We start from the raw sequence: 12,200 nt of genomic DNA on the forward strand, positions 1-12,200 counted from the left end.
GTCCATCTAACTACTTGGTGAACTTGCTCAAGTCACACAGCCACTCACTCTTGGTTCTTTCACCTTTAGAAAGGGTTGGACCAGAGGCCTGCAAGGTCCCATTGCAACTGAATGACTCCATGAGATGGTAGGCCCGGGGGACAGCCACAGGCATGGCACCTGCCTGAGTTCACTGTCCCCTTTCCCACCAGCTCCGCCAGCAGTCTCACGCCATTTTCTGTCACCTCTGACACAGACACAGCTCTTTCCATTGAAACTGCTGAATGTTCTGTACTCTGTGTCTTGGGTTTATTTCAAGTCCTTGTGGGAGATTATGGCTCGGGCCTCTTCAAGCTGAACCAACCGTCTTGGACCCTAATCTGCAGTCTTAGATCTCCAGTCCCACCGTTTGCCACACTATCCCTAATCACATCACTTTCTGGTGTCCCTTTGTTTCCAAGGTAAAAATCCAAGATTTGAGTGCACAGAGAAATAATGGAGTGGTGAACCTCTTTACTGGCCCAGACTCTGCAGGTTAACACCCAACCCTTGGGCTTATCCCACTCCCTCCTCCCATTAGTCCCATTTAGCCTTACTCTGCCTCTGACTCCACTTACCTTGGCTAGCATACCATAGCTGACCCTTGAACAATACGGATTTGAACTGGGGGCCGACTTCTAGGCAGGTTATTTTCAGTAAATACAGTACAACATTATAAATGTATTTTCTCTTATGATTTTCTTAATAATGTTTTCTCTAGCTTACTTTGTTATAAGAATACAGTATATGATACCTGTAACATATAAAATAAATTAATTAACTCTTCATGTTATCAGTAAGGCTTGTGGTCAACAGTAGGCTAATAGCAGTTTTCAGGGAATCAAAAGTTATTCACAGATGTACAGTGTTCAGCTCCCCAGCCCCTGTGTTGTTCAAGGCCAACTGCATTGAATCCATGATTTATTGAATTATTCCTCTTTTAAGGTGTCACCTCCTCCAGAAGCCTTCCCAGCCTTAACTGGATGACCTCTTATTCTCAGCTCAAGGCTTCAACAAACTTGTTGGTTGAAGAGGAAGAGGAGTGTAGAGTCCTAGTGAGCAGAGATTATATTGTTGCTATTTGAATACCAAAAATATGAGCCCCTCCCCCCACCAACCCACCACTATTCCACATTTCTTCTTGAAGAACCCATTGAATTTCATAAATTTTTTCCAGAGACCTCTTGTCTAACAGATATTGCTGGTCTAATTACTGTATTCCCATTTGGTACTTCACAAATCAATCCTTATTTTAACATGAATTTCTGCTGCTACTACAGTTTTTTTTTAAACGTGTAAGATTCTAGACTTGACATGGGCCCCTCTGTATTACGTATTTTGGCTTAGGGGTTGGGAGCAGCATTGAGTTCACCATTGGTTTTTATGGAGGCCGGTAATCTTTCATAACTGCCATTCACAGAAGCTATGGGAAACAAAGCTGAGCGGAAACAGAAAAGCAGGAATTAGGGATTGGGCTTTACCCCCACTTCTGAGTAGCAATATGAAACTAAACCCTCCTAAGAAGTCTCTAAATTCCCTTTACCACTCTTTCCACAGAACTCCTCTTTTTTCAATCCATGACCAAAGGCATAAAAGGAAAGTGAAAAACAAGTCAAAGAAATCTTAGTAACATTTGTGGTAGAAAATCTGACCAGATTGGTATGTGTGAATTTCATATTCTTCCAAACTCCTTTTAGTCTCAGTGGGCAAGTTTAGGGGTCTTTTGAATGCCTGATACTTGGAGAACTGCCAGAAAATATCCAAAGAGCTTCTAATGAGAACTCGGTTGTTGGGGGGGGGTGGCGATGGGCATTCCAAGTCCCACCTATTCATTCCCAGCTCCAGCCTTAAGGTGAGGGGCAAAGTAGGCCCTTCATAGAAGGAAAAGTGAAAATACCCCAGGGCTTCTTATAAGGTACAAAGCTCACCTACCACAAAAACCTCAGTAAATAAGAGAGGGCAAAAAATCACCCATTCGTTTATTAGTGATCTTCCCATTCTTACAAATAGGTACTAGGGCAGTCCTGTCCTTTCAGATGTGTCTTTAAATAGGAATAAAATATATTACATGCATAATTTTCCCTCAAATCACATTTGTGAGATACAAGCCTGGGTAATTCTGTTCCTTTTCCAGAGTGAAATGCAACCCTTGTGTTTCCAAACATCATTATGAAGCAAAGCCAATACCTTCCCATTTCTAAGTTGGACACAAGTAACTATTATGTGCTGCTCTGGAAACTATGACAGAACATTATTCATTTGTTTGATTTAATGGTTCATAGCCAAGAAAAAAACTTTTAAAATTTAATTTTTTTTAAGATTTTATTTACTTATTCTAGAGTGAGAGAGAGGGAAAGAGAGAGTGCAGGAGGAGGAGCCCAGGCAGAGGAGCAAGCAGTCTCCATGCTGAGTGTGGAGCCCAATGCGGGGCTTGATCCCACAATCCCAAGACCACGACCTGAGCCGAAACCAAGAGTCAGATGTTCAACCAACTGAGCTACCCAGGTGCCCCTTAAAATTTAATTATTTAAAGCAAATAAGTGCTGTGAGAAGGAGCAAGGGATGCTTTTGCTAAGGAAATAAGTGTTAACAATTGTTAGTGTCCGGGTGTGGGAAATAGCTTGTGATACTTGACACAGTCACGTCAGAATTTCTTGAGCTCACAGAGGTGTTCTAGTGAGAGAAGGGATGTTAAGAGTTAGGTGAGTTCTCAGCCTGATAGATTGAGGCCTTTTCTGTGAGTCATTGCCCCTCTGGGTTGACGGTCTGGATTGGCTTACTTTGAAAGCTGACCTTAAAGGTCAACTATGTTAATGCATTACCCTCTTTGATGTCCACTTATAGACAGGTCTGTAGAGGACAGTTTGTGAGATAAGTTTGGGATCACATATTTAACCCATTATCTTTTGGCCACTGCTGGCCTGAGGCAAAGTCTATTCTTGACACACCAGGACCTTCACCTTCTCTCCTTCGTTCTGACTAGCTCTTTCCATGTCTCCACCTGTATTTGTCCTGACACCGCTTCTCTGAGGGTGTGTAGTTATAGCAGATGAGAATTAAATTCTTTTCCTTCCTCTTGGTTTGCAATTAACCAAGGATGCTTCATGGCCCAGAGTCTTCTCAGGAACAAAATAGAGGTATTTTTGTATAGGTGGTTAACTTCTTAGACCACATCAGATTCTAATCTGATCTTAAAATTTCCATGTCTCTGATCATTTAACCATATTGGAATAATTTTGCATTCTTTACTTAGATTCTTAGTTTTATTATGTGCTCCCCCCCCTTTTAAATAAAAAACAGCAGATTTTTACCTTTAAGAAATGTGATTGGGGCACCTGGGTGGCTCAGTCGGTTGGGCGGTCTACTCTTGGTTTCGGCTCAGGTCATGATCTTGGGGTCCTAACTCCATGTGGAGTCTGCTTGTCCCTCTCCCTCTGATCCTCCCTCCCTCAAATAAATAAGTGAATAAAATCTTTAAAGAGAGAGAGAGAGATGTGATTGTACTTCCCTAGGAGATCCCTGTTTCTGAGGTGGGAAGCTTTGCCCCCAGGCCCAAAGTTACTTGAGCTGGCCCTGGAGAGCATGATGTGTGTGGATCTGCTGCAGCTATGTTTTAACTGAGCAGCTAATACGTGGCCTGATTTATAAATTTTATAAGGGATCCTTCCCATCCACCTATGGCCATGATGGTCTATGGGGTAGGCACTGGTAAGTTATTATTTCTTCTCCAGAATAGATCATTTCATTGGGACAGAAAGCAGATTGATGGTTGCCAGGAGCTGGGGAGAGGGAGAAATAGGGAGGAACTACTAAATGAATATGGGATTTTATTTTGCTATGATAAAAATGTTTTGATGGTAGATAAAAGAAGAAAGAAATTACTTCACAAACGAGAGAATAACCCACACTTTGCTAAATTGCTCACTGGAACACACCTAAGGATACTCTATCACACCTAGAGATACTCTGAACTGTGTGAGAGTTTTCCTTCAAACCCAAATTCAGAGGTTTAAGGGTGGGCAGTTTGATGTGATTTCATCTTCATGGCTCAAAATGGGGCTCTTAAGAGGGAGTGAGTGTGGGAATATCCACAAGTGGTGAATTATTTCCTTCATTGCCATCTGAATACATGAGGCCACCATGCTGTGGGCTCACAGGCCACTCTCTCTGGCATTCTCATGAACAGCCACGAGAATCAAAACTAAGAAACTTGCAGAGACTGTGTGGATTGCCTGTGCTTATAACAGGTCAGTCTGCTTGTAAGCAACTCACAAAGCCATCCCCAAAACTTCTCCCCAGATCGGAAGCTGGAAATTCCAACCTTTGACCCTCTCCCTAGGTCCATCAACCTTGTCCCTTGGGCATATAAAAATAAATTTTTAAATTGAGGTGAAATTCACATAGCATGAAATATAACCATTTTAAGATGAGCCAATGGGTAGCAAGTAACACATCCACAATGTTGTTTAACTATGACCACTTACCTAGTATCAAAATATCTTCATCATAGCAAAATGAAACTCCATACCCATTGAGTAGTTATTCCCTGTTGCTCCCTCCCCCCAGCACTCCTGGTAACCACCAATCTGCTTTCTGTCTCTCTGAGTTTATCTACTCCAGATATTTTATATAAAGGGGATCATTAAAATATGTGGCCTTTCGTGTCTGGCTGATTTCCCTTAGTGTAAAGTTTTCAAGATTCTTCCATGTTGTAGCATGTTTCAGTCCTTCATTCCTCTTTTTATGGCCGGATAATATTCTGTTGTGTGTACCTGCCACCTTTCATTGACCCTTTCACCTACTGATGAGCATTTGGGGGTTGTTTCCACTTTTTGTCTAATATGAATAGCATTGCTATGAATATTTATTTTCAAGTATTTGTTTGAGTACCTGTTTACTATTTTTGTTTGTTTGTTCGAGTAAGATTTTATAGTTAGCAAAGTACTTTTATATCCATTCTCTTCCCACTAAGGAGAGGTGTCCATTTTAACTGGTCTTATTATCCCAATGGGGAGCTTTTTAGGGCCTAACTCATCCATAAGTCTGTTAGGCCTGCCCATGCTCCTGTGTAAAATCTGAGGAGGAAGAGAGTGGCTTCCAGTGTGGAAGGTGCTTCAGACATGTTGGTGGGCTGGCCTGGGACAGCCCCACATCTATGACATCTGTGTCAGGTGTTGGCCTGTAAAGCAGTGAGTCTTCTTTTTGACTTTGGAAGATCTGGAGGGGGACAGTTCTTGGCAGCCCCCTTTCCTTCATTAAGCAGGGCTCTTGAGGTGTGCGTTGTATGGGGACCTTGAGGTGGGAAGCTGAATCGGACATGGTCCTTGCTTTAGAGTGGCAGCGAGATGGACACTAAAAAGACAAACAGAACATGGGGTCAGAGGTGTGTGGGAGGGGTGTGACGTGTGATAAAGACACTGGCTTAGGGGGAGGTCAGGGATGAACTTACGTGGAGGACTTAGCATCTGGCACTTGAAGACAAGAAGGCATTCACAAGGAGAAAAAAGGGTGGGAGGTTTTCTAAGCCTTGGGAAGAGAGAAAGCCAAGCCAGAGGAACAGCGAACTGCCTCCCCTGTTTTGAGACTAGCAAGGTCGTTCGTGTCGCTAGTATGATCAGGTTTGTGTAGGCGTGATTGGCAGGAGCAAGGTGGAAAAGTGGGCAGGGACTGGATGATGAAGGTCTTGGAGGCTGCAGTCAGGAAACTGAAGTGAGTGGGAAACTATAATTTTAGGCAGGGAATGACCTGATTGGGTCTGTATTTGAAAAGATCACTTTCTGACAAAGTGAATGATGAACGAGATGACAGAGATCCCCTGTACTAGTGAGTCCCACACCTTCCTTTCCCAGCCTGCCTTCTCAGTCATCCCGGCACAAAGCTGGGTCCAGACCTAACTGTCAAGTCAAGGAAGAGTGCCTTCTTCTTCCAGCACAGACCTCTCCGTTGACCCCACCTTTGTTGCCATACAGCTTCCAGGAAAGATGAAAGTGCCCACAGCAGCTAGCAAAAATCAATCTACATTAAGGCTTCCTGACCAAATAGGTCACCTCTCCTGGAAGTGTTTGAATTTAGAAGTAGGCCAAGCCTCAAACAAGTAAGTGCATTGTTAGTGAAGAGAATTCCGCCACCCAGGGATAAGCCCAGAGGGAGTGTTATAAGGTTTGTTATAAAGAGTAAATGAGGTCATCTGACAGCCTTCCTGACCCCCTTACCCCATAGCATCTCCAGTTCTGTCTACGCACAATAAGGTTCCCACCCCTCCCCCATCCTCTAAGAGGTTTTTTTTTTTTACTTTTTATTTTGAAATATTTTTATACTTAAGAAAAGTTGCAAAAATAGTACAGAGAATTTCCATATGTCCTTCATCCCATTCCTCCTAATGTTCATGTCTTGCATAAACATAGTGTGATGATCAAGAGTAAGAAATTATTGGGGCGCCTGGGTGGCTCAGCAGGTTAAGCGGCTGACTCTTGATCTTGGCTCTGATATAATTTACAGACTTTATGTGAATTTTGCCAGTTTTTCCAGTCGTAGTTGAGGGTTTCTTTTTAAATCACTTATCCAAGACAACTGTTGAGTTTATTCTCTTGCATCCCTTAAATGAAGACAGCCTTTGGAGAGGTAGCTTCCCTGGAAGCTCTGAGGAGAGCCGTCGTGGACCTCTCATGGTCCAAAATTGGCAGAACCCCATTTGGGCATCCAGTAGGGGTATTCTCCATCTTTTCACTTTTCCTACCCCACCCACCCATCCTTTCTCCTCTTTTCCTTCTCCCTGCTCACAAAACGGATAGTCTCCCCATGCCCCATATCATGCAATGGGCTTTTTCCATCATCAGAGTTCTCTGCTTTAGTCAACTAACCTGAGAAGTTGGCCCGGGAATTTGCAGCTATTGATTTTCACTGTCATTGTAAAACCGCTTGGGTTGTGACTTATAATGGCAGCATTTCTTTTTCATTGGTCTCCAGTGGATCCTGGGATGCCCCTATTGCTGCCATGTTGGTCATGGTCACTCTTAGTTAGCCCTGTATGACTATCCCTCGTAAGCCCCTTGGGGAGACCCTGGAGGTGGAAGGCTATCGGGGTTGACCACATGGTAACTAAATTACTTTATTAGTTAGACAGCATGAATCCCCATCACAAAGCATCCCTGCTTCTTAACATCACGGTGAGGTCAATGGCACACGTTGGTGCAAAATTCCATTTGCCCATTCACCGTGCACCCTCTTCTCTGTAGAAAGAACGCAGCCTTGAGCATGCTCACTGCAAGTGCCCTTGCAGTTTTGCTGCCGTGTGCTCTGTGTTTATAAGTTTGCTCAGCAAAATTAATGATGAAAGAAGCGTGAGCTGGAGAAAAGCTTAGAGCTGATGAATGTTGGAGGAGCATTGGTTCCCCTCCAGCCAAAAGACAGGTGGAAAAATGGAAAGCATGAAAGGTGACTAAGACTCTATATTCCAAAGGAAATCTTTTTGCCACCAGGGAGACGCCGAGGCACCTTCACAGTAGAAAGCCCCTATAAGCAGTGCAAAAACCTTCATAAACCTTTGGAGGGAAGCTGTATACCATGGTTACAAGTGCTAGTTTGGGGGGCACCTGGGTGGCTCAGTGGGTTAAAGCCTCTGCCTTCGGCTCAGGTCATGATCCCAGGGTCCTGGGATCGAGCCCAGCATCGGGCTCTCTGCTCAGTGGGGAGCCTGCTTCCCCCTCTCTCTCTGCCTACTTGTGATTTCTATCAAATAAATAAATAAAATCTTTAAATTAAAAAAAAAAAACAAGTGCTAGTTTGGGTCAAATCTAGCTTCTCTACTTGCTGTGTAAATCTAGACAAGTTCTTCGTTCTTTCTGACCCTCAGTTTTCTCATCTGTAAAATGGGAATGATTACACGTCCCCTTTTTTGTAAGATTGTTGTCAGGATTTAATGATTTATTATCAATGGTATATGTAAGTGAAAGTTCACAGTTCCTGGTACAGAATAAAGGTTCATTTGAAAGTCTCATTTATAATTGGGCTGATCTAATTAATACTGAAAAGAGGAACATCATGATAGATTTGATAATATGGCGTAATGGCTTAAGCCTGAATGTTAAGTTTCAATCCTAGCTCCACCATGAACTGGCTTTGTGAATTTGAGCCACTTATTTCTCCGAACCTGAGTGTCTCCCTCTGTAAAATAAGAATAATAATACTACATAAGGGGCTACTTGGAAGAAAGCACTTAGCATAGTACCCAGCATGGAGAGTGGCAGACACTTAATAGAGGTTTGTTTTTCTAGTGCTGTGGCTCTCAACCACATTCAGATCACCTGAGAGCTTTTTAAAAAGCACGCCTGCCCAGCTGCATCCCCAGAGAGGATGATTTAATAGGTCTGAGGTGGGGCGTAGGCATTGGTATTTTCAAAAGCATTCTGAGAAGATTCTTCGCAGAAGCCAAGGCTGAGAACTACTCCCTCACAGATGACATTACGCGCTGTTTTTTTGTTTTGTTTTGTTTTGTTTTGCTTTTTCTCTCTGTCCTCAAGAGACTGGTCAGAAGATCAGGAATTCTGGGCACAGTCAAAAATTCAATACACCTGCAGCTCTAAGCCCTTGATAAGGAATAGGCAGCCAAGGAACTGCATTCCTTTTTATTATGGAAAAAAAGTATTCAAAGAGTCTTTTTAGAGTCTTGAACTGGAAAGGTGGTAAGAAGTTTAGCCTAAGCCTCACACATAAAATATGGGAACTCCCAGTAGGCTGGGGATTTATATCTGGGGGTAATTCCAGGGTTTTGTCCTCCCAAGAGATATAAACTGAGGCCTTGAGAGTTTAATGTGGGGGAGGAAGAAGTGTTCTCATAACGACACCTTAAAAGTCCAGGCCTCGGCTGATGCCTAGGGATAGAAAGGCATCATCTGTAATAGTGGGGGGAGGGGGGTGGTGTAGAAGTGCATTCTGGTCTCAGTACTTTGGTTTCCAAGATCCAAGGCTAGGTCATCGAGAAACTTCTTTCTCCCCATAGGTTTACGGTATTAGTTACCCAATAAAAGTAGGGTTAATTTTACAACCCAAGTAAAATTTAAGCCAAAAAGGCTTCAACATTACTCTAGGATTTATGAAAGTAAACATGTGGAGTGCTTGCAGGATTTTACGACATTAAAATTTCAATGTCTTCATGTCAGGTAGGTGACAGATTCGTTTGTGTGTGTCCTTAAAGGTTAAGTTTTTAAGAGCTTTGCAATACAGATTTTTGGGAACGAAAGTGAAGATACTTTCCCCAATCTCCACCTCCAAAAAGACTGTTGGAGTGAATGGGGAGTGGAGAGCCTCTGGACACTGGTCTTTTAATGATCAGCTCTATCAGATTTTTTTCACCTGGTTTCCTGTTACAGTGGGCTTTCTCGACTTCCACATTGAACGCCCAAGGATGAAGTCTAGGGCCATAAGACTGACTCCAAGTCAATTTTACAGAATAGGAACTTAGTAAATGATTGTCCTTTAAATAAATGTCTTCTTTGGTGATCATAAATACTTCAATAGTAAGCATGTGTTACCTCTGAGTAGCACTTTGTAAGAACGTTTACATTATTTCATAGGGTCCTCATGACTTTCACTTATAGGGTAGAGAGGTCAGTGATCATCTTCATCTTACAGATAAGAAAACCATAGCTCAGAGGACTCAAAGAGATTGGCTAAGGACATGCAGATGTTAAACCCAGGAAGACAACTTTTCTCCTGATTTCTGCCTTAAAGTACTTTAACTTAGAAGAAACCAAAGAGGCAAAAATGATCTTTTTATTCACACAATGTACTGATTCCAGCCAGATTAACAGAGGAGGAAGAACCGGGCTGAAGTCCACCCAGAAGCCTGGCAGGTGGCCTTTTGTCTGGCTGTGGTCTGCTTTTGAGAACCAGCTGGATGTTCTGTACTTATGTCTTGTGCTTATGGCAGACCCTCGTGGGATGTTACGACCTTTATCCTTTATCCTTTCAAGCCGAAGCTCCCATCTTGGGTCCCACCCTCCAGCCTTCCACCTCCAGCCGTTTGCCACACTGACACTAACCACACTATCTGGCATCCCCTTGTCTTCGGAATAAAATCTACTCCCCATACTTTTTTTATTATAATTTTGAGGCCACAGATTTTTTTAAGATTATCTTTAAAGTTTTCGGGGATCACGAAAGCATGATTTTCATTGACACATTCTGTAGATTTCCTGGAATTTAGTGACTCATTTGAAATTGTGCAGTCCCGGGGTTGCCTGGACATTTCTCTGCAGGGTAGAGATAATGGGTCTTAAGCAGCAAGGAGCCACATAGCTGCACTGCCCTCTGGTTTCTTTCTAGCCACACCCAGCTCCTCACCTCGTGGAGCCCCCAATAGACACATCAGTTGGAGTGCATCTTGTGGATAAGGCACCCACGCCTTTGTAGCAAATGAAGCAGAAATAATCTGTGCTTAAAAAACAAAACAAAACAAAAAATTGTAGAACATGTGCCCAGATTCCCAACTCATTTCCTCTTTACTTTTTTAACTACATCATCTTCCAGCCCATCACCAGCTGCGAAAATAAAAATGCTTTCTCCCCTATTTAAGGATGATTTTGCGCTTCAGAATGATTTTCTGGGGGTGAAGGAACTTGACCAACGTGACCAGCAGATGTTTTAAGTGATGGATGGAACGGAGGAAAAGCCTGACTTCCTTAGCCCAGCCTTGGGTATCCTGTGCTCAGCTTCTCCCCCTAGCGACTGTTTCGGGTATCACCTAGTCAGAGCCAACTCACCAGCTCAATGTCTGTGCTCTGTTTTTAGAGATGAGTATGAAGAAGATGGATTCTGTCAGCCATACAGAGGGATTGCATGTGCAAGATTTATTGGCAACCGCACTGTCTATATGGAGTCTTTGCACATGCAAGGGGAAATAGAAAATCAGATCACAGGTAGGTAACACCAGTGAAATTGTATTGATACCTTACATAACCCTTTTTCTCCCCACACGTTTTCTTGAGTTCCTCTCTTGACAAAGGATTGGGCTAGGCATAGGGGTTAGGAGCAGGACCACAGAGAAGCAGGAGATATGATCTCCGTGTTCTGGAAGGAACACTAGAATACTTTATGGAAGATTGTTGCTCGTAGAGGAAGAGGGTGCTCTGAAAACTCTCACATTCATTCAGGTACTTGATAAAGATTTTTAGTGTTTTGGCCACACCAGGAACTGGACAGGGCACTGGGGATATGCCGGTGTGGTGAATAAGCCAGCTTAACGTCTCTGCCCTCGTTGAGCTTACTGTTCGGAGACAACATCGCCTAGACTGAAAGTCAAGTAAACTCTAAATCAATTTAGAGTCTAGAATTCTGGACACCATTACTATGACTTTAAGGAAAACTCTAATTCTTCATGAAAAATCTCTCTCTTCATTGGTGAAGTGAGTGATAAGGCAAGATGATCATAAATCTCTTCTTGCTCTAGCCTTCTCTGTTTTACCCTTCATTTTTCTGAATCAGAAGTATCTTTTTAGTGGAAATCTAATAGTGATGCACTTTCTAGCACACATGAGCAAAGCAGTGTGTAGGCTACCTTGTACGATTTTGCACACCTGGTTCTGGTGGTTATAACAGCCTTGTGTTTCTTCCATTAGTGTAGTTGTGCACCATTTCCATATACCCTTGCAAGCCATTAAAGTTGCCCTAATGGGATTCTAATAAGGTCGCCAGGCTTAGCAAATAAAAGCACAGGACACCCAGTTACTTCTGAATTTCAAGTAAACAATGGATTATTTTTTAGTATAAGTATGTTCCAAATGTTTACCTGAAATTCAAATGTAACCAAGTGCCTTGTAGTTTATGGTAACCTTAGGATTGAACAAACCTGAGGCAGGCACACAGAACAGCAAGGAGTCGAGAAACTATGCCCCATGGGGACTATGAAGGAACTAAGAGGAGCCCCAGGGAGCTGTTTAATCTGGAGAAGCAACTAGAGAAAGCTGGAGTTGTCACTTGCTAAAGAACTTTCAGGAGGAAGGACTGTGCAGTGAGCAGAGGACAGAAGCAGGACAGATGAGGAGGGGCTGTGGAAGGCACATTACAACCTAATATAAGAACATTTTAACATATTTTTACTAAGTAAAAAATAAATGGGAGCTCTGAAGTAAATGTTTCATCACCCATGTATAATAATCCTCTCAGACATTTTCAATGGACATCTG

At 42.8% G+C, this 12,200-nt stretch overlaps 1 protein-coding gene across 1 annotated transcript in view; it reads left to right on the plus strand.

The window, feature by feature from the left end:
* Positions 1-12,200, plus strand: part of LOC111143305 (receptor tyrosine kinase like orphan receptor 1) — a 233,273-nt gene that overhangs the window by 184,618 nt on the left and 36,455 nt on the right. The window contains exon 5 of the mRNA XM_022496957.1: positions 10,807-10,934. Within this exon, the coding sequence (XP_022352665.1) occupies positions 10,807-10,934 (128 nt within the window). The remainder of the gene's footprint in view (positions 1-10,806; positions 10,935-12,200) is intronic.

The sequence above is a fragment of the Enhydra lutris genome, unplaced genomic scaffold (genome assembly GCF_002288905.1).
Source record: "Enhydra lutris kenyoni isolate GAN:26980312 unplaced genomic scaffold, ASM228890v2 scaffoldscaffold9, whole genome shotgun sequence".
NCBI lineage: Eukaryota > Metazoa > Chordata > Mammalia > Carnivora > Mustelidae > Enhydra > Enhydra lutris.